This window comes from Bombus flavifrons, chromosome 17, assembly GCF_040668555.2.
Source record: "Bombus flavifrons isolate JBK064 chromosome 17, iyBomFlav1_principal, whole genome shotgun sequence".
NCBI classification, from domain to species: domain Eukaryota; kingdom Metazoa; phylum Arthropoda; class Insecta; order Hymenoptera; family Apidae; genus Bombus; species Bombus flavifrons.
The window spans coordinates 6,192,124-6,219,936 of NC_138458.1; the positions used below are offsets into that span (position 1 = coordinate 6,192,124).

Sequence of the window (27,813 nt, forward strand, 5' to 3'; positions counted from 1 at the left end):
GCGTGTGCACAATGGCCCGTGTGTATATTCACCGGGGACGAATCGATCGTATAGGCAATAAATAAGGCACGGGCCATTGTACGAGCCGATTTGGTAATCGCCGTTTAAGGAAGGTGCTAATGCATTCCGATTAATTGGTTATGGTATTCCGCGTCGCGTGCGACCGGAAGATGAACGATTGTTTCGTATCGTAGTTGGCAACCACAGGACCTGGTACATCGCGATATTAAGTAGGTGAAATCGTGAGTATTTTGAAAAGAATTTTCCAAATAATCGACAACGTACATGCGCTAGAAAAATAGAGAAAAGTGACGACGTTGTAAGAGTTATTTTTTTGAAATTTAAAAATCTCACTGGAGCCTACAATCGTTTGTACCATCTCCCTGCGATAAATAAACTTCTGAAGGTAAATCGTTAAGGAATCGTCCAAGAAATTCTCGAATGGAATTGTCGATCGCTCTGCTTTCTGAAGGAACTCGACTATGAAAGAATCGTTGTTAGCATAGCGCGTTGATCCTGTACCGAGAATTTTCTTCAAAAATTGGGAACCTCTTGGACCATGGAAACGAGAGCGACACCGGGTTATAAAAATCCGAACACGACGATCAAAATCTAAACGAGATGGGTACGAACTTTGCACGAGTACCTCGACAAACGTAAACGGAAGTTTACCAGCAACCAAAGCTGCAGCAAGTAGATCTCAATGGAGCGCTCCAATCAGACGATTCGTCCGTGTGAATAATACTCGCAGTGAAAACGCCAATTTTCGCTAATGAAGTTGATAAAAAAGAAAGAATAGCGACGAGTGTGTACACGTCCCTGCTCTCGCCCCGCCGAATATTCCCGCGTCTTTGTGCTTCTCTTTCATTCAACGTGGCGATCTACCAGCGTATTCCACGCGCGGGCGCGAAATTCGAATTCCACTGCAAAAGCGCGAGAGGCAAAAGAAGAAGAAAGAGAAGAGGCGAGAGCCGCGCCAAGTGGCCAGCAAGAAGTCGCGTTCTTGCGTACCAGGTATTCAGAGTCCTGCGAAATGCCATCACGTCCCGGTTATAATTCAATCCGAGCGAGGGGGCAAGCGTGTTTTTCGAGCGCGTCAGCGCGCAAGGATCCGCCGTGACCTACGTCAAATTTCACGGCTGCCGCGCCGCGAGACGGCAGTTCGTTCACGCGGCGCTATCACTCGAGATCGTTATGCCGGTAGCGAACAATGGGTTCGCTCGGCCCGCTAGAAAACTCCAATGGCACAAGTTGGCCCCGATTATGCGAGCCGCGTCGTTACCATCGCATTCCTCGCGTTCTTTCCACGGCCACGGCGCGTGTACGAGCGTGGAAGCGCGTCACAGCCGCTCTTCTAATTTTCCTTTTCTCTACTTTCATTGCAGCAGCGTAAAATTCGGCGTAAATCTCGACCGAAGGAATTAAAAGGTTGCGTCATCGCGGGAATTTTCTCCAGCTCGCCTCTAACTCGACGCTCGTCCACGGAATAAGTGGAAATGAGGATGTAACGTGGGTAAAAGGTAAACGGCGTTGCGTGCGATTAAACGCGCTTGTCCAAAGCGGAACAACGTGGGTCGAAAGTGTGTGATGCGAATATAGTAAACGTTTGGTCGGACGCGATGGAAATAGGAAGCAACGAGGGATCTGTTCTGTAATGCGCGTTTCCGTCGTTGATAGAAAGCGATACGATTTCCTCGTTTGGAAAAGTTGGGAGAAAAGTTAAGCCAAGACGCTGTATCGTATACCGAGTTGAATGGGAATCACCTCACCGTATCAAAGGATCGTTAAATCTGGGATCTAAATTACCTCGAAGAATTACCTCGGCTGCTGCACGAAATCCGACGCGAGGATAACGAGCCGAGACTGTCGCTGACCAGCAGCCAGGTGTCGATGCGGCGCGTATTTTACAACGCCAAGAAAATCTGTTTTCTAATTTTGTTCGACGGTATAGAAGGGTTGAACGAAACCCACGCGACACTGTGGCCGAGTCACGCTGCGAGGTTCACTCGTCGATGGACCAACAACGATCGAGTCAACGTTGTTTCCTTTTTTCCGCAAAACGAAAGAAATGGCGAAAGATAAACATTGGTTGAACGACGACAGAGACAGCGTTGAAGCGACGTGGACGCTCGTGTCGCCGACCTACGACAAATTCGACGACACCCGGCGCCTCTTTACGCTCCGGCTATCAGTCTGGATCATTAATTTATTCCGACGAACAATGATTCACGTCGCGTGCCCACGCGACAGTGCGTACGCCGCAACGCCAACGAGTGGGGATAGAGTCCGGTAACAGGAACCGAAGTGTCGTAAAACTAATCTCCCAGATACAAATTACATAATCCTCGTCTGGTCGTCCCTCTTTTCCTCTCTCTTTCTCTCTCTCGCTCTCTCTTTTTCCCCAATAAATATCTCTCTGCGGACGTATGAATGGCCGTTCGTGCGCGACGTCCGACACATCATCGCTGACTCGTTTCTTTTCACTGTTTCCCCACCCCCGCTGTGCCGTGTTCCTCGTGTCGAACGTTTGCCAACACGGATATTTAAAATACGATCTTTCTTTCTTTCCTTTCTGCCTCTTCGAACCTCGTGTAAATGAACTTTCGTATCGAGCGCCGTTGACAACTCGAAACCGACGCCAAATAAACGCCGGTGGCTGTCCAAGTTCGATAGCCAGCATCAAGACGCTCGTTAGTTTCGAACATTCGTTTTAGGACAGTTGATACAGCGTTCAACGCGTTTTCAAACAGCTTCTCTTTGGAATTTGGCTTGGGCTGTTGGTCGCGTTTATGGCAAACTAACGCGACCAACTAACTATATGCGAGAATATGTCTGACTCTGTGTAACTGTTACACTCGTGCAGGAGCTATCGAGGCTGTGAATAATTATACAGGGTGGTGATTCTACGAAAAAAGAAAAAAGAAGTCGAAAATATAGAACAACATTTTTTTTCTTTTTAATTTTTCCATCGAGACAACGATCTACAGTGAGTAACGTAGCGCACGCGTACCGAGCTAAAATTCAAAGTCGATTTTCTCGAAAACAAGGCCTCGAACGAAAAATGTTTATTCTATATATTCCACTTCTTTTTTCGCCTAGAATCACCCCCTTTCCGCTTGTACCACCAGTTACAAACCACCCTGTATATCCAAGTAACTGGTCGATGATTTGTACGTTCATTTAGAGAAAGACAAATTCAACTTGCACGTAGAAACGACAATAATCGCGTTTGTGTGCGTCAGTGTGAGAATTTTTCATAAACTTCGCGCGAGAAATGCCAATGTCGACGTCGAAAGACACGAGTAGCGCAAGCTCTCTTTCTACGTTCGAGAAGAAACGCGAAACAACGGCAGAAACTTCTGCGTGTGAAATTATTTAACATCCGCCAGTATCTCGAATTTATAAATACGAATATTGCTGCTTCCTGCAAGGATGACGGTAGAGCAGATTATAGAAGAAAGAGGGGAGCAGAAGAGAGGGGGGAAAGGATAAACGAATGCAAATATAACAAACGCTACAGAAAAATCGTCAAAGAAGAATTAGCGAAATACTTAGAAGGGAGGATGAAGGGGAAGGACAGAGAAATAATAGCAAAATTCGGATGTGCAAACGGGACCAAAGCAAGGGAATGCCGGACAGAAGAGGAAGAAAAAAGATACTAAACGAGACTGCAGAAGGACTAACGGAACTAAAAACGATAATAAAGAAAAAAAGGGCAATACAAGACGGGGAGGAAGGACGATAAGGAAGCACAGCAAACACGCCAAAGGTTGCTATAGTTTTAGGGACAAAATAATTAAGGGAGTGCGATATAATAGAGTGGAGGTAGATATATAAAAAGCGAATTAGGTACACGAGGTGTAAAACCGAAAGCTCGTTCAAAACCGAAGGACACGGACTAAGCAATAATGAATATTACTGCTTCTTGCAGCGGGGGCCGCGTGTAAAATGTCCAAAGCACACAACCTATGACACAGCTTACTCCAAACCTTTTATTATCCTCCGATTATCCGGCTATCGATTGTGCACACTCGTCCCGACGCCGATTAATCAGCAGCTCGGTGCTTAGGAATTTGTTGCCTCGTACTAGCTGACGATATGGAGATCGAAGTTTATGGGCAACGATATCTTGCAGCGTTAACGGTGATTCCACCTTAGCCCACTTTCCTTGCGATTTACGTGCGCACAATGTGGTCAGGATATACATCGTCGAGGTGGATGTGGCTTCTGGTCGTTCGACTAGAAAGTACAACACGCCCGGCAGCTTGCAACTTCGTTCCACGAGTCGTTGTGTTCTCCGCCAGCTCGAAGGTTGAACGTGAACGATATTTGATGCATCTTTCGAGCAGATTCGCGCGACGACACGATCACACGTAAGGCGAAACGGACGACCATTTTATGGCAGTAGCGCAGTTCCACTGGGCAAGTGGCTATGGAAGATTTTCTTTTTATTGTACGTAGCGTTCTACGTTCCACGTTGCTTCCACAGCGGTGCTGTTAGCGTAGAATTGCGCGTAGAATTTCGCGAACCTCGGGAATCGGGGAGAAGGTTTCTCAGCGGTTTGGCACAGCACGATTAACGCCGCAATTGCCAAAACAGTTAAGAGCAAGCTATTTCAAACCGACCACAACCAGTGAAAACAACTGGTCTTTAAAGAGCTCCAATAACGATAGAATATTTGTGCATTTATTGATTTACTACCTTCTTACAAAAGCAATCCCATGTTACTTAGCACGTTCCTCGTGTTATTTACCCATCAGAGACCGTGATCCCTAAACAAACAAGAGAAGAAGCACGTTTTATCGGACCGTAGAACCAGTCGTTTCCACTGGTGCGATAGTTGCGGCGTTAACAACACACCGTCGGAAAATTGGCACGAAGACCGTGCGCAAACCTCGTCGCTCATCCGCGTACAGTGCATAGTCCGAAACGCCTGATCGAAATCCGATCCAAGATATTGCCGCTGCCGGAAGAAAGGGTGAATCATCGGTGGACAGCATCGTTGGCCGCTGTGGCATTTGGCGCGGGACGAAAGCTGAGTGCCGGCCCCGTGGCGCATCCAAAAGCGGCAAAACCGTGGCAAAAGAGTGGCTGGAGACGACGATAAAAGCAGCAGGTCGCGCGCTCGTAAATAGAGCCGCGGGTCCATTCATGAGTTCGGCCAGCTCGCTCGTGCGTACACGTTGGAAAAGTCTTTTTCTCCGTGTATTTTACGGGAGGTCAGGGTTAAAGAGGCGGAAAGAGAGGCGAGCGGCGGAGTAGGTGGAGTAGGAAGAGGCGAAGCGAGACTCTGTTTTATGGGGCTACGATTCCTCTCCTTGCGCGGTACGTCGACCCTTCTGCCGGCTCAGAATTAATTGGTACCGGCATTTAGGTGAACCCGATCCGTCTCTCGTCCCAGTTGCGCTCCTCTTCGCGCCAATTTTCACTTTCATCCCCGTTGTTCTGGCCTCGAGTCCGCGGGAAAAACCTCCCACCTGCCACGCGTTTATCAGCGTGGAAATTTCTGTTCGATAGTCGTTGGTGTGTGCCGCGCTTGCTGGCGTGTAGCAACTGGGTTAAGGATAACACGAGCGTAAAGTACGCAGGGATGAGCGAGAGGATCGAAGGAGACAGCGCGCGATTAGGAAAACTGCGAGCAAGTCGCGTTTCTTGGCAGCGAGATCGAAATCGGATCAATTATCACGTAGCAATCGTTTTTGGTCATTAAGAGCCAAGCAACGTGTACGTAGATTGCCGCGAACGCTTCGATTTCTTTAAATCGAGTAAAATTGCAGAATCTGTGATACTCGTGTGACGCGTTAGCATTTATGCACACAGTTTGCTATAACGTTACGAACGCTTGAATTTCTTCGAATGGAAGAAAGTTGCAGAATCTAAGCGGAAGAAACGACCACGTTAAAAGATATCACGCGGATACGGTGATTGAAATTGACTGGAAAAGATTGGAAATAAATAATCGCGATGGCGTGATGTTGGCCCTTGGCAATTGAATTTTGCAAGTTCAGTTTCATGTTGAGAAACTATGTTCGTAAAACCGAGCCCGGTTTCTATGCCATCTGATACAAATAAATACGATACGATATATAACAGTCGCTTGAATATTTATAGAAGCCGTGATACGTATCGCGCGAAATATCGTAATAAACGAAAGAATTTCTAACAAGTGAAATTTAAAAGTATAAGAATGCCGGGAATGCATGCAGCATGCAAAACTATGTGCGCAAAATATCCCAAGTGAAATAGTCATCGTAGTATATATACTTAGCAAGTGAAATTCTCATTTAAGTCTCTTTAGTTAGTGTCAATATTGAATTATAATTTCAGTATCGGAATATTGATAACGCTCGAGTACCGTCGATATAATGCGTATCAGAAGTGAAGAAACATTTATCGCGATAGCAGAAAGTACGATGAAAAATGAACTAATGAGTTGGCCGGTAAAATACCACTCGAAGCGACGAGTGACAAGAAGAATTCTAAGTTTTTCCTATTGTCATATATAGAATGCGTGGATGAAAATTTTTATCGAAACTTCCCTATACGTCTAATCCAAAGGACAGAGATATCGACGATACGAATTTATCTCACCGTGTGCTTGTTATTTTCTTTGAAACGCGTTGTCGTTTAGCCATCATCGTGAAATTTATTTATACCATCATCTTTGCTAATGACACATCTGTTTAGATTTACGTAATGCTTAAGAGTAGGTAATCGTTAAATGATCGACGATGATAATCATCGGACGAATTGATAAATTCCTATCCACTGTGCCCTCCTCGTTCGAATTATCCAGCGGAAATATTTATCATACAAATATTGCGATTTAAAGCCTGTAGCTTCTACACAAAAGGAGAAAATAAATACATGGTCAGTGTACTATAAATTTCCAAACTTCGCATTCCTCATAACTCTGATCGATCACAAGGCAACGTCATCGATTTGTAAATAAATAATATTCGTGTATCGTTGTTTCGGACAGCTGTTAGAAAATTGTCGAAGAATTTAAAAAACGGTATCTTTTCTGTGCGAGCGATTCTTCCTCTTTTCTTTATTCTCACGCTACGTAGAAATTTTACTCAACTTCGCAATTCTTCAACAATTCAACTTCAACAATTTCTTCGATAAACGTATTCCGCAAACGTATTGGCAATCGTTTACAGCGATGTATTCGAGATAATTTTCAACTGAAAGACTCGCCAACAATCTTATCTGCGATAAAGATTTCCTTATCATCCTTGTTACAATGATAAGACGCGATCGCGCTAGTTCTCTTCTTCGGTATAGTCCGTGCAACGTACACGTATAGCGAAGTCTTAAATTAAAGCATCAAGCAGCGGCACCGATTGATGCAACGGCGTCCAAGGTCGCACGCGGCATTCTATATTTTTCCACGGAGGCCGTATCGAATCCAAGATACGCATAAACTATTACATTTCTAATTTCCAAGCTTCGTGTCCTTAAATCTCTTCCTGCGTTGTGCGATCGATGAAACGTTTCGCGTTTCGCTTATTTCGTGAATTCGCTTTACTCAGACCGGCGCGTTTGGAACGATCGCGTTTCGCGAAATCTGTCGCGATTTGCTCTAAGCGTAAACTATGGAACAACGATCTTTTGTTCTCCATATGTTTCCTCCGTCGACTATGTTGCAATGGCGATGCCTCTTTTACCTCGTTAACGGCCAGCTGTTAAGAATTAATTAATCGCGAAACCGCGGGGTCGTCGACAAGGTTACATAAGCGGGATCCCCGCGGAATTACGCGATCGTCCGTGACAATGAGCAATTAATGAATAATAAGTTGCATCGCTTTTATCGATAGGTACATGTTACTTGGCGAAACGCATGAATGAATGGTGGAGCGTGTACGCGCGCGCGTCTCATCGAGCCAGACCCGTGTCATGCGATCGCTTTGAATTCGTGTTACGTCGATCGTAAAGAATTAATAAATGTCTCCTATAATTATATGCATGCCGCCGCTCGTTCACGTTCAATGACACGGCCGGCCGTTCTCGTTCTCTTCTTTTTCCATATTTATTTTTCATTTATCACAGGCTGACTAATAACAGCGCCGCGTGAGCAATGGCTTATTGATTTGCATAAATCTGATACCGATCGTGAGTTAACGCGGAGCTGCATTTATCTGAATTTCTGGAAGAGCAGCTCGTACGCGATAATAATTCGAACAGAGGACCCAAGTTCTTGCGTCGAATTAATGTTATTAGCAAAGTTTTCCAACTTTCAAATTCATACTTTTACAAAGATAATTAAAGAACACGGGGTATAAAGAAATTCCTTTCATATACTACATTGTTCGAGATTCTTCCTACAGCTGATTACACGCCATTAAGTAAAAACAAAAATAATAGATGATCGTAAACACACGTTCTACCTGAACCCCGGTAGAGGTCCCGTGGTAAATTCTATTATTCCCTAAAGTGCCGTTTTATCCTCCTAATTTTTCCAAAAGCTCGTCCCATTCTCAAGGTACCTGGCATTTCCACATTTCCCACATTGCCCGGTATTTAGGAAATTCGTTACAGGAATCGATCGAGGTGTCCGTAGACGAACACTTTTGGACGTACGAGCAGCTACTGAAGTGTGTGCCACCTGTTCCCTTTTACATACTCTGTATGCACATGATAATTTGTTTATGTGGGGCCATTGAACGAACAAAGAGCCGAATCTCGAGACCGGGCCTATTATGTAAACACGGTGTTCACTCGGTCAATAACCGAGACGAAGTTGCCAAGCTTCTTACCGGGCTAATCCGAAACGGTTCGGTCCGAATTAATTCGTGGCACTTGCTCGTAAAGCGGAAGGGATCGCCGCTTGAAGAGGAATGGGGGATCTTATTGCCGATCTTTATCGATACCCACGATCGGAATCCGTAATGAGGATCCGATCGTCGCTATTAGCGTGACCGCCCTTTTGAACGGCGCCGCACCGCGGGCCATTTTCTTCCTCTTATTCCTGGCTAGAGTCCTTCCGTATTAACGCTGCTGGCCACGATCCTGCATCAAATTTATAGTCGTCGGCCCACGCGCGATCTTATAAACCGTGAGAGTGTGAACCGTGGCGGATCTTGACGCCTGCGAGGAGTACAAATTTTCTATCTATTCTGGTACTTAATTGGCGTGCTTCGGCGACCAGTTTGTTCGGTCGTTCAACTTTCTGCCGATTAGCTGCATATCGCGATTAATTGCGATCTCGTGTCTGGAGGCAAGGTCGAAAAGGAAGAGAGTCTCTACGTGAATGAACATTTCGAAGATCGTCGTAGGTGCCGATACCGTGTATCTGTTGTCTACCTGGCACGAAGATAATATACGAAGTAACGACGATTACACGTAACGACGACAGCGATAGGAGAATAAACGATCTGTTTTCATCGCTCGATTATACTCTGTATCTTTTGCACTTTCCAATGTACGTACTTGGGCATTCTCCGTAAATTTTTCGATCGCAACAGATACGACCGATGACCACTTCTCAGGCTAATCTTAGGATTAACGTTGAACGTATCCATCCGTAGACTTTAATATCGCGAGATACGCTGCAGGCCATTAATAATAATTAGGCCGGGTACGAGGTGTGCGAAAGTCACGTGCACGCACGAGTTGTCAAATTAGTTGATTAACTTACACTTACACCTGTCGATGTCGTCCGGATGTCACCGTAGAAGCGAACGTGTGTTAACAGGTGTTTTTAACTCGGCCGTGCCAAGCGCTTCCAGCTGCTGGCTGCCCGTTATTGGATAACAACGCGAATTCGAAGGATTTTCGATAGATCGCGACTGGCTGTCTCAGTTGATCAAACAAGGAGCAACAGAACTTACAGGAGCACCGTGTAAACCGATATAATGGCGCGGTATGCAACCACGGAAATTTTCGTTAACCGTAAATCCGGCTTAAACAGGTGAGAAAACGACATATACCTTATAACGTAATAATCGTTACACAAACGGACTGTGTTGTTTTAATTAACGCGTAAGAGAGCGTATTGACGCTAATTATCGGTTAATTATATAATATAGTATATACAGGGTGGTTGGTAACTGGCGGTACAAGCGGAAAGGGGGTGATTCTACGCGAAAAAAGAAGTCGAAAATATAGAATAAAAATTAAAAAATTTTGAAATTTTAAATATTCTGAAAATAACGTCAATCGAGACAACGATCTACAGTGAGATGCGATAAAGTGCAGGCGTACCGAGCGAAAATTCAAAGTCGATTTTCTCGAAAACAAAGCCTCGAACGAACAATTTTTATTCTATATTTTCGACTCCTTTTTTCGCGTAGAATCACCTCCTTTCCGCTTGTACCGCCAGTTACCAACCACCCTGTATATATACAGAGAGAGAGAAAGTTTGTGACTTTGAAAGGGATGATAATTGGGAAAAATTTAGTCTTCCTGTTGCCCATCAAAATAATCAAATACATCGAGGTTTTAACAATTAATTATGATAATTGATTACGTAATATCGATAATGATATTATTTAATCATAATTTTATACCTTTGGCATTCGTTAGCTCGCGTGGATGCGATTAAACGACCGGATTTTAGATTTCGTTTGTCGAAAGCCTCGCTTCCCGAGTTTTTCCAGCTTTTTCGTTCGTCATCTGGTCGCGAAATTATTCGAATATTTCGATCGTTGGACATGGTGTTGTTGATTAGGTTGATTAATAAATTCAATAACAAAGAACATGCGAAACATAGTCGATAGCGTATGTGTGAGAAATCCAAGTTCGAGTATTATCTGAATTTTCAAGAAGAAAGGTGTGTTAGCGGAGAAGAATAAATAGCGTTGTTGTATAATATAGATAAATCAACTGCCAGCGCGTACGAGTCATATTTTAAAAGTAAAAGATAAAAAGCATTAACCGGAGAGAAATCGAAGAACGTTGAAAAAGAGATTTAAGGATGAGAGAAATGCGGCCGAGGAGCAACTTCCGGTTGCATGGAAACAGCGGGAAAACTGTCCCGACTTTCCAAGCATCCTCGGTCGCTGCACTGCTAACGTAACACGATTTTCCTGGATGCTTTTTCGGCACACTTACATACTTCCGCAAGACTTGTAGCATAAACACCTTTAAACTTGCAATTTATCAACATTCCATTGCTTTTACCTTAGAAAGTAATCGGCTGCCTGTTACTTGTAGTACTCTGAATTCAATACCATCGTAATTATAATTGCCTAAAGAAATTAACATACGTAATACGTTGCTTCATTTAATTCTGCATTAAAAGTATCAAATTATACGGAATAAGTATAAAAATTGCATTCATCGTTCTCGCAGTATGCAGCAGATCTGAAATATTACATGTACAATACAATAATTTCTAATGTGATGTATAACAGTACAAATGAATCTACGCTGTATCACTAAAGAAGTTCATTCTCCTGAAAGATGTTACAAAAGAGGTGCATATATGGATGGGATCGTCCGTTCTTAAAATACAAGTCTAAAATTTATAAAATAATTTCTAATTTTCTAATATCGTCCGTAACAGTGTAAAAAAGAAACCTGCGGCATATACTGTTAAACGATTAACGTTAAACCGTACGAAAGACGTATGAAGATTGCAGGAACGGTTTTTACAGTACAGTCGCAAAATGACGATAAGACGATCCCTAATTCTCGACAAAATAATGACAGAAAGGTGGTCGCATCAAATGGTGCACGATCGAGATATTTTCTGCGGTTGCTGAATTATCTTTCCCCGTCTGCGAAAAGAAAACCGCCTGGAGGTGCTTCTAGAATCGAGGCCGGAAGTGCACAGAAGTCGCAGCTTTCGAAGACGATCGTAAAACGCCCCACGAGTTCCTCGATGTTTCCTTATCCCCACCGCGAGTACCATCAACGTCTAGTTCCCATTCTGTTCTTAGATGAGAAAGTTTAGTAATCGTATCAAAAGAAAGTTCGGACCAATTTTGACATCATTTTATCAACGGTAGTAAAAAGAGTCTAAAGGAGAAACCACGAAATGCAAAGGATCATAATCAAAAGTGGGAAAACCGATAGGTAAATATCAATGTCCATTGAATGAGTCATGAGCGTAATAAAATTTATTTTGTACAAATTGGATGCTCCTTCCTGCTTTTATTTTCTAATTATTTTATGGGAAATCTGTTATTTTATCCACATCGTATACGATCTATGAGTGTAAACCGAGGATATGTATTAACTTAACTAAAGAAATAGAAGACCTCTCTCTGTCTCTCTCGATAGATAAATACAGTTTCATTTCACCCGTTCAGTTTTATTAATAACAGCTACTTTACTTTGAGTATTTTTGCATGTTGTGTGCATTTTTGCAACTTTAAATACCTCGTTAATAGAAATATATAAAAATCCGCGATCTACCGGCAAGATAAAATATTGAATAAAATACAATTCGCTTGAATATTCCAATAAATAGTAGTAGCTGTTCTGACACTAATGTGATATATAGTTTTCGTAAAAAGACTATTGAAACATCATAAAATACGAGCAAGATCGTAGATGCTTCTCAAATCAACTAGAATCAACTTTGAAGCAGGCGACGTGGTCTCGTAGATACGCAAGCGGTTCATAATGTTCAAATACGGCTTGCTTACGTCGTCGTGGCCTCGTCCAGAGAGCAAGGACATTCATTGGCCACAATTCATCTGTCGCGCAATGCTCAACCAATCGTAAACCCGACTAGCGCTTTACTTCCGTCGTGAAGCCACGCGTTCGACTGTCCTCAGTCCTCGTGCACGTTGGCCGTCGTTGTCGCGGCACAGGTATTACGCTTACACATACGTATATTCGTTTACATACGGCGGTGCACGCGAGTGAGCGGGTTTAAACGGTTGGTACGCGCTCGTTTCCGCGGTCAGAATCATTGGCGCATTCTCGCGCCGGCAATAAGCCGCCAGTTAAAACTCCTCCTTCCCACTCTCCTACGATATTCCCATCCCTCTCTTTCCTTCTGTTCGTTCCGCGGCGTTAAAATCGCCCGACGACGACATCAACAATAACAAACGACATGAAGCACAACGAGACACGCGACAATTCGACGAAACGTTCGCTGGACTCTCCCTTCTTCGATCCACGTAAAGAGTATTGAATCTCGGCGGCACCAGATGAAACGAGTCGTCACGGTCGGCGGTTCGATCTCTCCGAAAACAACGATCTCTGCCTGACCGACTGACTTGTCGTCAGACTCGTCGTTGTCAATCACGAACGAGACGAGAAGAAACTTCGAGGTCTTTCTTACGAATTCTCGCTTGGAGAAATTCCACTGCCTTGATCCTCGTTCGTGAAGCCAAGGAATCGATCGAAATTCAAGTTATAGACGCATAGGGACTTTCACGCGCGTAACGACAAGTCGAAGTTCCCTCTCTGTCTGTGAAAAGCGCCGCTAACTCTTAGATACAGATATATATGTAAGTAGACACCGAGCAACAATGAAGGGAGAAAGAAGTTTGTTCCTCCTGGCGAGGAGGAGGAAGACATTTTCACCGCGCCTTCACGGAGAAAACGACTTCGCTTAGAACTGCCTCGCCGACGGCTGTGGCCGTCGCGCGATACGCCGCCGTACGCTCCTCACAGAGCCTCGAGCACGCTCTCCCCTCGGGCTGTTTACGGAATGTCGCGCAAAATTCCCGAAATTAACCGGCCTACCGGGCAACAGCGATCGACGATCGATGCGCCGGTTTGCGCGCCGTTGTTTCGCGATCGAAGCGTCCCGATGATGCGGCCCGTTTACCCGATACCGAATAAAAATGTTCGCGGTGAATTTTCTTAGGCTGCTTGCCGTATGGAAGGTGGCGCGCGGTATCCGTGCGGCGTTGTCTGCCGCTCGTTGCTGGCTCGCAAGAGCCGAGGCCTTCGAGCGCTCTTACGCTGCTCGCCGTATACAGGCTGACAGTCAGTGGCGGGTTTCGAAGCTAACGGCGTTGGGCAGACTCCCTCGTACTCGGGGGCCCCGGTGTCTACGAGTTCCCCGTTTCGTAGCCTCGAAATCGAAATCGAGCCACGGTTTCCACTGCGTATCGAACGCTTGAATTATTTCTGTATTTACAATCGCGCTAAAAATATTACAGTTTCTCGCTCGTAAATAATTTTACACGTTCGTTATGCGACTATTGGAAAATATTTTTTACACGTATAATTTTTATATTTCTGCTTATGCGTGTACGTGATTACGTTTTAAATATTGAATCGAACGATGTGGTCGTTTTGATAAATCGCTGACATTAGGAAATCGAGCAAATTTTCAGATTATCGTATTACAGGGGCATGGAATTGTACGATATAGTTGGATGGTTTTTAGTTAGGATTTTATATCATTCGATAGTAGTATATGATTCGACCGCAACCACGTAAGAAACTTGCTGATAAACGACGCCAGAAGTGCGAGCTTCGCGAAATAGTTCTCGGTAGTACCTATCGAATGGCCTAAGTCGTTTTGAGTTTTTGCGCTGGATCAAATTTTTCATCGTAGCTCAATCCATTCTCCCGTAACTTTCATCGAGCGAGACCAGGCTATCGTGCACTTTCTCGCGCAGAACAATTTTTCACCTTGGTGTTAGTGCAAACAGTTTTATACGAAAAAATTTCTATGAAAACACCCTGCTTTGCGACAAAACTTGTACGTAATTAGAGAAACTTAAACTGATTCTATGAAAGAGAAGAAAAAGGAATATTTAGTAAATGCAAATATACAGGGTCTTCAAATCTATGTACACAGAGACTTTAAATACCTTAATATCATACCCTCATTTTCTTTGGCAAGTCTTTAAGGGCACGTGGCCTTTCCCCTTCCCTCGTGTTTTCCGCCTTGAACAAGTGCGTTCCACCTATGCAGGTTAGTTTTTGCGGTTTTTTAATGTCACACACGCATCATAAATCAGAATATAAATCAGGTTATATAAAAGCATTGATCACATTTCAAAATCATACATTTAAACAATGAATTTCCTTTGTATGAGCAACCTGAATGGCATAAACAATCCGAGGATATTCAATATCAATTATACAATTAATTTACGTGGCGTGAATAGAACGCACCCTTCCGCCCGTACGAAATCTACCACCGGTCGAATGTCGACAATATGCTGTTCGCTTTTCGATGTACAATGGCTTTTAAAAATAATTTATTGAATTCGAAATCCAATCGGTCGGCGTAGTAAATCATTGAAACGCGCAGAACTATTTTAATTTTCTCACGCGTATTTTGATAGATATATCGAAACAATTTAGCTAACGCTCTAATGGATTCGTATTGTCGGAGGTGGCGCCGTTGCGCACGAAAAAAAAAAAAAATTATTCGATGGAACATCTAAATCATCGGTATGATCGCGCGTCGATATTCATGAAATTCATTCCGCATGATTTTGTATGAACAAAATATACACAATGGCGCGTGTTACTTCGACAACACGCGGACAACCGGTAGCGTGTAAAAATAAATTCTGAAACTTTCTTCGCGAACATTAAAGTACCCGCCACGCTCCCGTTATTACAACTTTACAAGCTGGAGAATAGCCAGGACCCTTTAATTTACGTTCATTCAAGAGGTGATCTTTTCCTCAATTCTTTTTTTTTTTTTTTTCACCGACATTAGGAAATATCAATTTCCTACGATACAATAATAATGTAACGTAAATCCCTACGCGTAGTATATACGTTATATAACGATCGATACGAATCAAAAATAATTCAGTTTGTTTCAATAAAAGTTACGATAGCAGAAATCGGTAGGAGCAATTTTATTTTTACGCTATTTTCCTACTTCGGTGTAATTCGTAGCGTGGATACACCGATTTTTTAATACAGAAAAGACGTAAGTTTTATGTAAGAAGATAGTAGCAAGCGATTCGAAGATAGACACGAGGAGAAGTAAAGGGCTCGACGCGACGAGGCTACGGCACTGTGTGCCGTGCCGTCGTGCTAGAGTGCAGGTGGGCCGACGTTCGCCGGAAACAGCCGAACACTCATTCGGGGGAAAACCGAGCGGCGGTACACGACGAGTACTGTTGTCAGAGTATTCAGTAATGCTTTGCATGGCCAACCAGTCACTAGTGGGCTCGTCGGTGAGAGTCGTGTCGTTCACTCGAAGTGATCGTGTGGTGTTACTCGACGAGCTAGACAGGCGGTATTCTGAAACGTGAAGCACAAGCGCACGGCGACGAATGTATCCGCAATCGTGAGAGTGCATTTCGTGAGACTGTGAGAGAGAAAACGAACAGAGCGTATTCACGGAGCGTACACCGACGGTGGAGCTTCGATTTCACGTACTATTTCTTCACTGAAAACAAAAAACCATTGCGCTACACTGTGTATGGTACAAGAGCGATCCAAGATGCTGTCGTCAGTGCTAGCGAAATAATAATGTGGTGCGACGTTAGTCAGGTGAGTGAAAAGTGCTACGTCAGTTTCTTTTTCTTTTTTCTCCAACAATTTTTTTCCCCCTTTCGAAAAACTGTGCCGGCCTGTGTTCGCCTGCCTCTAACGTTCTTGTGCGGCCAGCCAAGAGAGCGTTACGTGAACACGACATCACAACGGCTACGAGGTGGTTGTGTGTCGCTTGCTGTGAAAAATTTATACGTTGCTCCGTTCCTCGAGTTCGGTGTTCGTTACGCGAAGGGACTTTATCCTCGTTTCGCCGCGACGTTTCTCAGCCATCGAACGAGAGCCGTGTATTTCAACCGTGCCTTAGTACAAGTGGTTCAGTGTGTGATTTTTCTGTCTCGTCGACGGATACCTCGGATATACGATTCGTTACACGCAACTCTGACCACCGAAGAGAACGTCTCGTCCCGCAGCGACGAGCGCAACTTGCAATTGAAAGTTAACTTCTCGTAACGCCTTGAAAGGCTGGCGCACACGAACGGCAGACACGGCGATGAATCTCCGTGGAAACTATTTTATCACCTAGCCTCTGCGATTTCTTCTCATCCTGTGTGTGATCGTACAAATCGATCGAAAATATTGCATCAACCGGTATAATCATACTGCGAAACCGTGTTAATCGCCCGTCGGCTGCGAGTCATTGAATCGTACCGGGCATTCTCAAGTGCTAAGAAAAACCATAAACACTCGTTCGTTGATTCTTTTTTCATGCGTCGACGTCGGAATCGATACAAATAATCGTCGCGAATTTTTTCGTCGTGTTTCGTCATCCCTCTCTCTCTCTCTCTCTTTTTCTCTCTCTCTTTCTCTCTCTCTCTCTCTCTCTCTCTCACACACACACACACTCACTCTCTTTCTCTCTCTCTCTCTCTTTCTCTCTCTCTCTCTCTTTCTCTCTCTCTCTCTCTCTCTCTTTTTCTCTCTCTCTCTCTTACGGAGCATAACATTAGGAAACTCTGTGTACGTGAGAATCGGCGAGGTCTCACGTCGTCGACGCTATTTCCACTATGGTGTAGAAATTGATACAGCGGCGGATCAACGTCGTGCCGAAGTGTCAGATTTGACGCGTGGTAACCTCGTGTTCAGTAGTTTGAATTCGAAGCGATCCCGCGTTTCCTTGGGCTTGGGGACGAGCGGCGGAGGGAGCAGGAGGGTATAGAGGCGGCAGCAGCAGCAGCAGCGGAGCAGAGTAAGAGGAGGTTGGGGGTGGAGAGGTGGAGGAGGTAGGACGGCGGCCGCGATGCTGGGTGGCGTAGTTAGGATGGCGAGAGGTGGGGAACGGTCGAGGTGGCTGTGGTAACGACGGTGGGTCGTGGGTCGCTACGTGCGGAGAGGGGGGCAGCGTAACGAGCGAGAGAGAAAGAAGCAGCGATAGGGAAGGAATAAGAGCACGAAGGAGAAACGTGTATATATACATATATATGTGTATATATATACACACGCGATATGAGAGACAAAGAAAGAGTCTCGATAAAGAGAGAGAGCGAGATAGAGAAAGGTGACCGGAGGCTCCGAGGCTGGCTGCCTCTTCTTTACTTGGCCAGCGCTGTGGAGGAAACCTAGCGTCGCCTGTGCGTCGCGAGGAGCAAGGAGAAGGGTACAACGTTCACTAAGCAGCGGGCAAGGGGGGAAAGGGGCACGATTATGACCAACCATCAAGGGGGCAACGTCGTCATGGTTACCGCGACGACAACAACCCGACTCTGTTCTAAGGGATGTTTTTAAAAGCATATATTTACCTTTGCTCTTTTTCTCTCTCACCGATCGCGTGGAGGCGATAGGAACGACTAGTTTTTTCCCTTCTCACTCGCCGAATGTATGTAATGCATTTGATGGCCCGGTTTCGTTAGATCAACCGAACAACCGTAACCTCTTCCGAACTGTATTCGCCTACATTTCCAACCGCTGGGTCGTCGTCGAAATTTAAGAAACATATTTCGTCATGGCATAGAGAATTTGTAAAATTTGTACTTTAATCTTTGTCTTCTGGCCGCCTTATTGGTCATAGCTGGAGTACAGAACATTCAGTGTGGATCGGTTAGCTGGCTATGCGGTATATCTCTGTGGTGAATTGGTTTTTCCCACAAGCTATGAATATGCTCTAAAACGCTCCGTGTTAGTGAAATGTCAATGCGTGATAGGCGTATCTCGAGAAACAGCCGCGTTCGCGTGACGACCGCACTCTGTCCGACGGTGACAAAACCGGTCGAATCTGTGACTTCAGCGTTCTTGATACCTTTATCGTTTTATTATTCAGCAGGAAGTGCGTCGTAAGAATTTCTTCGTCTTTGGATCATACTGTATTCAGAGACATCTTGGCGACGTGATCTTTCCGCAAATTTCTAGTTATTTCTACTGATCTCTGTTCGTATACGAAAGGGTATCCTTTTCACCCTGCAATCCTTGGAATATTTTCACGTCGAATTTCAATAATTCATAGAATATATGACAACTTATACACAATGTACTACGATTTTATGTATTTTTGAGGTTATACCACGTCCAGTGCGATTGAGTGTACCGATCGAACGCGTCCGTCGGACAGTGTTACACGACAGTTCTACCAACTGTTTAATCGAAACGAAAAAATCCTCACGTTTTCGCGAATGTTTCTATTGTGATAATTTTTTTTTACGATTAAAGAAAAGCTCTAGCAGAGATTCCAGAGATATTGGCAGAAAACAGTAACGTCTTTGCTAGTGACAGATAGTGCTTGGTACAGTTATGTAAGTGAGATATTTTCTTTCGATACGCTCGACCGATCGATCGACTAAAACTGACGCGTAATCTCGACGACGGACATGGTCAAGAAATCGATCGATTATTTGTGCGAAAGGATAACGTTTTCTTGTCGTTTCCGCGAACAACTCGGTTTTCTTATTCTCCGTGGAAAAATCCAAATTAATGGAAGATATTAGTCACGCAGAAACAACTAACTTCGATCGCGATTAAAGAATCGTTCGATTTTTATGCTTCTTTTCGAAGGTTTACGGCCATCTTACATCTACATTCGATTTTCAGACGTTACAATCATTAGTATCTCAATTCAGTTACGATAATTCTGCGAATCAACTGCTTTTTTTTTACTCAAAGTGTATCGTTATCACTTTGCACGCAAATTCAGATGACTATTTTTTATTTTTCCGTGGCAAATGCGTACTGCGTTATAAGGTTGATTATTCGTGGAAGGATTTTCCATAAACTCGTGTAATACTTATACGCAATTATACATGCTCATCCTAGGGAATTATACATTTCGGAATCACACACTTGTGTCTCTCGACTAGCCCTTTCGTTCTCATGATAGTCGTACAGCTACATACATATTTAAAATTGCGAAGTAGAATGTTACTCTTAATCATTATATTTCATATACTCGTTGATCAGTATAACGTTCCTAGACGTCAGAATGTTCGTACGAGAGTTCCTTATTTCTCACACGACACACAGACAAATTTCTGACATTTGCTTTGTAACCAAAATATCTCTGCAAGTACTCTACGTCCATAATTAATTAATTCATTAATTTCCTCCCATTTATTAATGCAAGCGATGCAATTTTTTTTGTAACAAAACACAACCAACGCGATACCTTGGTCGTACAAGATATATGTTTCATAAAGTACGCAAATATTTCTAGGTTATGCGATATCGTAGATCGAATGCACAAAGATCAACGACCGGAACGATCGGCTAAAGTAACATTTCTGGCACGTGTTTAATAAAATCGGACGTGCCAAAAACTCTTCAACCTGGCCAAGATTCGTCCGGATTCGAATAGAATAGACTTGTAAGGTGATCTTGTTATTACCTTTGAGAGACTGCAATACCTTTTTCCACGATAAGTAGATTAATATCGATTGTTCGTTAAATGGCGACGGTGGGGCAGCAGGCGTTTTTCACGGATTTCTAACGACATCACACGAATATTCGATAATAGCAAGACGAAAACAGACCTGCACGCAGGAACTCCGTCGAAACAGTTTTACGTCGAAAAATATAGTCTGCAGTATCGTTCGCTAAATGACCACGGTGGAGCAGCAGGCGTTTTTCACGGATTTCTAACGACACCAAACGAATATTCGATAATACTAAGACGAAAGCAGATCTGCACGCAGGAACTCCGTCGAAAAATATAGTCTGCAGTGTTATTCGCTGCTCGGTACTACCGTGGCCAACAGGTTTTCAAAATAGCGATCTATTCGGATTATTCGATAAGCGAAGAGCCGTCGATTACGCACTTGTCTGTCGTAATTGTACAGAATAAACGAACGATTCCTAATTTACAGCACTCGGTTTGTTATCGCACTTTTTCCGGTTCTGTGAGATAAAACGACGATCGAAAGCACCGGATGGAGACAGGTCGTATCGGCGATTTGCTTAAACCGACAAACGCCGATCGAGGGCCGAACACGCGCTTCTTCCAGCGTATTATCGCTCGATCAAACCGCCTACGGTGAACCTTCTTCTTGCTTTACTTTAGCCAGTGCTCGATTTCACGTAATCTGACCGGCCGTACAGTCTCACTCGAGCTTTTAAACACGGTCTAAGCATGGAAGCTCGGTCTCGGATCGGTTTCCTATTGCTACGAACGATTTCTATCCCTAAACTTCTAAAATCAATGCAATAAGACTAATTGAGTGGCGCAAGAGGACCTCGCTGCGTTGCCCGAACTTGGAATACTCGAGTAACGCATCTCCGCTGTAACTCGGCGCGTCACCTAGAAATTGCGAAAGCTTAACCAGCTGGAGGATCGGTGGCAATCGGTGCTAACCACTCGATGGAAGGTTTTCAGCGGGCAAAGGACAAAGACTGGTAGCAAGCGGGGAACACGGCGTGTGCCGCGAGCACCGGCGGCATAAAGCGGAGTCCAAGTTTCCCCCGTTGCCCTCCTTGGTCGGCCTGGCCTCCAGCAGCTACTCCTCCTCCGCCTCCTCGTCCTCCTGCGGCGCATCGAGCCGCTCACCCACCATCACGGGCCATTAACGAGAGAGTTATCGACGCGCGATCTGTCAATAGGCTTCTCCCATTCATAAATTCGCCCGGCGTGTGGCGGCCGCATAGTTTTGCCGCGAAAACCACGTGGCGGCGGTGGCGCGCAACGTCCTCTCCGTCGAGCTGCACCGCAACGAGCCGAGGCTCTACTACGTGATTTACGGGCCGCGTCCCCGTTTTAAATGCATGCAGAGTAACCGTGCGTATGCACGTCCTTCTCTGTCTCTCTGTATCGCCGGCTGTTGTTCCACCTTCCCAATCTTCTCCTCTCTTTCTCTGTCTCCGTCGTTGCTTCGCGCGATCTGTTGGTTCCTTTGTGCGCCAATCTGTTTACGTATGCACAACGTGGGAGTGAAACGAGATCCACCGAGGAGCCGGTCACACGCGCATTTTTCTTCCGCGTCTCGCCAATCCACTCGAGTAGTTCGCACTTGTTCAGCTTGCAGAAGATTCGCCGCTGGAATTTGGAACAATGCGGATCGTTGACCATTCGGCGGTCGCCTCGGGATCTCGCATCCAGGTGTTCGTCTAATTCTCTCGTAGGATCAACGTGCTCGCTTCGCCAGAATTTCGGACACTTGTCGGTCGACGTAGCGGGAACCTGGACGTCGGTTCCGTTGGAAATATTTCTACGCGATAGCGAATGTGGAAAATTGGCTTGGCAGGAAAATTCTCTTCGATCCGATTCTCGCGTCCCGTCTTATCTCGGCCCATTAGACGATAGAAAGCATAGTTAACGTTGACGAAGCGCTAATAAGAGACAAATAATGCAAGGTGCGTGACAAAAGTCGAGCAACTCGAAGTAGCTTGTCCGACGAAAACGATAGCTGACGTTAATTAGCACAGAAATAATCGAAGGTAAATGAAAGTTACTTGTAGGAAAACTGGCCACTTAAGCGACTCCAAGTGTGTCTGTCCGATGTAGGTTTACGCGGTGGCAGAATAGATTTGTAGCAAAATGTTACAGGCAAATATGCAATTTAATCATCGACGCAGGTATATTGCTCGTCCGAGCGAGAAGCAGAGAAATCACAGCGGAGGAACGTTCCTCCGACACGGTGTTGAAGATACTAGGAAAATACGAATATTTTCATCGAATTGCACCAAGTGTCCGATACGATAACGTGCGTGGAATAAAAGGCGATTGAGCATCACACGTCAGTCGCGAAACTAGTTAGCACGAGGTTTCATTTCCTCTTCTCATTGCAATATCCTCACCGAAATTCCTTGTTTCATAAATTGCTCTGGAACGCGCGCAAACGCAAATTTCCACGCGTAACAAGGGACGACGAAGGATAAGGATAACACGTGTTTGGGCTTCGAGAGCCGACGAGATTGTTACGATGGAATTCGCTTCTTAATCGATGTGAAGACTGAAATATCAGTCGACTTACGTGAAAAAACTGGTTGCCGCGAGGGTTTCACGTTGCGTGGAATATTCTCGAGGGACGAAGCACAGCACGTCTGCGTTTCTCGTGGAAAATTGTTTTCGCAAGTTGGTGGCAAACAGGGGCAGGCAGAAATTTCCTCGCAACGGGTTATGACAAGGATAAGGATAATAATGGACGTCGTTTTTCGCTTCTAAATTCAAGGAGACCGACGCGACCACATTAGTTATTGAAATATTGTTATCGTTGTTATTAACTATATTTCGTTATTCTGCGTCTCGCATTGCGTAATTCGATCGTTTACGAGGCAGAAAGAAAATAATTGCCGTTTCCTCGAGATATCCATCCTGCCATCGTCTTATCGCCGCCAGTTCCTGCAGCCGACTCCAAACACTTATATCGGTTTACGTTACACAGCAAGATAAATAAAATGAGTTTATAACCGCGATGGGTGACTACCAGCGATTAGTCGTTTAATCAGCCGTCGATCATCTCATTCATACTCGCGTTACGTTACCATGCCATTCAGTGCCAAGCAGTCTGGCGAAAGAAAACAGTCGCTGGAAATGCAGCCTCAACAGCGCTCGCGATAAGATGCTGCGTGGAAACTCGGTACGCGCGCCTACATTTCCACGTACAACTGGCGTATCCCGAGAGACTTTGGCAAAAGTCGAGTCTTGAGACTCGTTGGAAGATTCGTTGGTCGGTGAGCTTGCGGCTCTCGTCCAGCGAATCCACTCGTCTCGGCGTAAACTCCCATCGCGCGAATGAAAAATCGTACGTCGGTGTATTTTTATTGCACCAGCTGTTGCTGCACTTCTGTCGTACGAGCCGCTCTAATCGGCGCGAGTTCCACATTCCAAGTAAATGGAGAGTTTTAGTATGCTCTATTTCTTTAACCAACCGAATTGTCCGTCGCAAGTTCAGAGCTGCGACGTAAAAGCGCAAGGAAAATGGTTTTGTACGATATCCTTGTGAAAGCGTCGTTGAAGAAAACGCGGAAGCAGAAACGAGATAATAGGAATTAGGAGTCCGGGTATCCGCTTCGTTCTCCGTCTTTCACGTTAGCGTCGATCGACAATTTTTGGAAAGTCCCCACCCGCGAATATGCTTGGCGAGATCGCCTGCGTGTTTCGACGCGATATCTGAATTTAACGAGTGGATTGGAAGCGCCACAGGAAGTTGAATACAGAAAGAAGATTGGGAATTACGCGAGACGTCGAAGCGAAGCCTCTTCGTTCCTATACTTCAGGCCTTATTTTAGCCTTAACTGATCTTTATCTACCGATACGATGGGATACTCGTTACGTAACGAGTGGAATAGGATCAATTTAATATTTCGAATTGGTCATTGTAAGAGTATGATGATCGCAGTTGACGGATAACTCGAACGATCGCCCAGAGATACGATAAGGGCTTACGTTTACATCGATCTAGATCTGATACGAGAATCAAATTCAATAGAAAATCGTCGCCAGTTATGTAATTTCAAATTTACCTACAAAGGCTGTGTTACTCTATTTTCTTGCTTCAAACGGTTTGCTTACCGCGATTATCTCGACCTGCAAAGCAAATCCGCAAATTTCAATTGAACTCTACTCGAGCATCAAACGTCCGTGAATGTTTGCAGCTTTCTCGAAATCTCGCTGGCGTGAAAATGTCGATTGAAAATCGCGAAATAGACAGCGTCTGGGCGCTCGCGCGTCCACGAGAGATCGTATTTAGGTAGGTAAAAGGACGAACCTGTGGCGCGGACACGAAGCAACGAGTCGTTGGTTCACGTGTTTCCCAGCGAACGAACGAACGCGATTCGTTGCGTTGCACTACGACTTGCGCGTGATACACGCGTTGTGGAAAAAAGCTCACGAGACGAGATAGAAGTATGACCTACGCCATTGTTTGGCGGTCGCTGATAACATCGGTGAATCACGAATTACGAATGTTACGTTGCGTCTGGCATCTCCCACTGTCCCCCTTTCGATGCAAAGACAACCGTAGCACGTGGCGCGTTTGTCGTCGATCGTGTGTACACGCGCAGAGAGACAAGCCCGCGTTGCACTCTGTGTCCCGTTTTGTTTACGTTTTACCGGCGTGCCTGCGGCCGATTGAAAAATTCGCAACCGCTGGCGCGCGCGCGTGTGTGCCGTAATTCACGCATCGACGTGACGAACTCGGAACCGTTGGCGTGTCACGCGCCGTTACAAATGAAAACGAGAGTCCGCTTCCTTTTTTTGTCTTTTTTCCTACGCACGAAAATTAAAACCAGCTGCGATTGACGCCGTATCGCTGAAATAACAGTTTCATACGAGATTTTTTACACACCCGTTAAACGCGAATTCTCGTTTAGCTAAACTAATTACCAAGCTTTTTTTATCTCCCGCTCGCTTTTTAGTTTGCCAACGACGACATTCGCCGGTAATGCGATTATTGGCCGTGATATTTTCTACTTCTGAATGAAACGTTCGACGCGTACGTGCAGTTTCATTCTTCAAAGCGGCTTCTTTGTCGCCAACCTTGCGAACAGTTGTCGTCAAACATTCGAAGTTTGTATGCTTCGCCGCGTACTTTTGTACGGCAATGGAAATAGTGGAGAGTTGGTTTATTCTTGTGTCTTGTCGTGATAAATTTTAGGCTGGTTTCATAGTTGCGAGACGGCTGTGCACACGTGCGAAGTGAAAAGCTAAGAATTCTACGATCAACGGAGCTGCATCGCGTAGCCAAACGGCAACGTAGAAATTACAAAGCTACGAGGACAAATGCTGAACCGGAAGCGTTAAAAACAGCTGAGATTAAAACACTCGAAAACGTTTAGTCGATCGAAAAGTGCCGAGCGTTGAAAAAGACGATTGCAACTGGCGACTACGAGAACAACAACTTTCAGCCTGACCGGTCCTCGTTGATTTCCGATGTAACGAAAGCTGTTGCTAGCGTGGAACGACTAATTAAACTTAATCACAGGCGTTTGGTTCGTCACTCTGAAGCGACGCGATCGTACGGAGAGTTGGAAAAGAAGCTAGGAATTGCAAACTTGGAGACGAAAATTCGCAGAACGGTTGTACGAAAACAACGTTCAGCTATCGGTCGTTGATTTTCCACTTGATTAGCGGCATTTCCCTAACGCAACGGAAGCTGTTATCGTCTCAAGGTAGCCAAAGTGAAATCACAATGTTTAATTCGTCGATCTGAAACCGACCGTCGATCGTCGTGCCGGCTGTTAAAAAGATGCCAGTAATTAACTAATAGAAACGAAGTAGCAGCGGACAAACATCGACCACGGGAAGAATTTCCACGTCGTTTAGAAACAAGCTTCCTGGCTCCGTTTCCAACAACCATCCCGCGTCAATTTTCCACTTTATTAGCCGCGTTTCCCGGTTAAGCATCCTCTCCCGCCGGTAGAAGCGAAAACCACGCGGAACAGTAGCGAGATTTAGCGAAGAAACGGGGCCATAATTCACGCGTCTAATTCGATTGCCGGTTGCGAAGTATTCGAAATAAATGCCGCTTGCCCGCGGCTGTATAACAACCTCCTGGCATCGGCATAAAAAGCAAGGAAGAAAGAGAAGAAAAGAAAATCAAAGTTGCCAGCGGGTGCCTAACTTTGGAGGATTCCGGCCACGTGCCGTTAACGGTACCGGCTAGTTGCAAGTATCTACCACCGTTGTCCACCGAAAATAACCGTTAACAAGTAGCCACACACGTGCCACAGCCCTCGCTGTACGTGTACAAGTACGTACGTGTCGATCGTACGTCCTGGCGCGGCCAAAAGGTGCACCGATAACCACGCACGTATATCGCCCCATTGGACCTGGTGTCAGGCTGAGAGACAGCTTTGCGGTAGGTTAAGGTTAGACGCGAGAATGCCCCCTCCCTCCCTGTCTTTCTCTCCCTTGCTCTCATTCTCTCTCGACCCTTTCTTCTTTCCACGGTGATGAAGCTTTTGTACGAGCAAATTTCACGCCCACCACCGCTGATGGTTTCGTAATTGCGAAGGGAATACACCGACAGAGGAGAGCAACGAGGCAGCAGTCTTTGCGAGACTTTCGCCTGGACCAGACTTGAGAGGCGAGAACAGAGTCTCCTTTCTAATCGGGGCGAGAGCGTCTCGACGTTGCGTCGCACGATTGTTCCGTTCCTATGGAAATTGTGGCCGACGGGGACACCGGTTTCGGTGTCTCGCGAATTTGGTTCGCCAACTTACGTCGTACGCTTTCTTTCGTTAGGCGAAACGCATCGCGAAGAACCGCCCATGTTGTTGTTTATCGCGTACTCGTAGGTTCCAGGGACTTAGGGAGCTTAGGGGACTCGATTCGCGGAATAGCACGTCGTACGCTCTTCTTTTTTTCTCTTCTTTATGCTCGATGTCTACTATGTTTCTTGGACTCGTTGGTATCGCGCGTGTTACTGCTGACGCGCCTCTACTCGCGTCTAAGAACTCGCGGCTCAACCTGCTTATTAGATCCCGCTAATCCAAAGTGCTCTAAGCCGAACTACAGCTTGGGCTACTTGTCTTGTCCTTTCCCCGCTCCCCGCCGCTCTATCCAGCCTTCTCACCAGTTCACAGACGCTTCTTCCTCTGTTTCTTCGCTTCGTGATTCTTGTATATCGCACGCTGCTCGCCTCGCGTGTCTCTCGGAGTCCTGCGGCCGCTGCTCCAAGGTCTCTCTCCCGTAGAACACGCCTTCTTTCTCCTTCGTTCCACGACCTTTGGCTCATCCCGCGTCCTTCCTATGCCGACGTACACAGCAGTCTGTAGCGGATTTATCTGTTACTTTCATCTGTTGGACCGACGGCGCCAGAAAATAATCGGCAAAAGTTCGGACACCAGGCACCGTCCGAAGGATCGGCAAACAAGGCTAACGACCCGTAAAATTTCCCTTTGTCCAGACGTTTAGATGGCTGGATCGATATAACGAAACAGGAATAATGCCACCTGTCCGCCAGTGACCGCTCATCATTGCGGCTTCCTCGTAGACTCCTCTCGTGCACAAGTTACGCGAGCAGGTGTCGCTTCTAGCAACCGTGTCACTCGTCGACCCTTGTTTCGCCAGC

The 27,813-nt window shown here is 45.3% G+C and overlaps 1 protein-coding gene across 2 annotated transcripts in view; it reads left to right on the forward strand.

Annotated features, from left to right (window-relative positions):
* Window positions 1-15,959: 15,959 nt before the first annotated feature.
* tara (SERTA domain-containing protein 2 taranis) overlaps window positions 15,960-27,813 on the forward strand; it is a 52,842-nt gene continuing 40,988 nt past the window's right edge. For both annotated transcript variants that reach the window (XR_011175628.1, XM_069130761.1), the window contains exon 1: window positions 15,960-16,381. Coding sequence is in view for 1 of the 2 variants with exons in the window: in XM_069130761.1 (XP_068986862.1) it covers window positions 16,361-16,381 (21 nt within the window). In the remaining variant the exon portion in view is untranslated. The remainder of the gene's footprint in view (window positions 16,382-27,813) is intronic.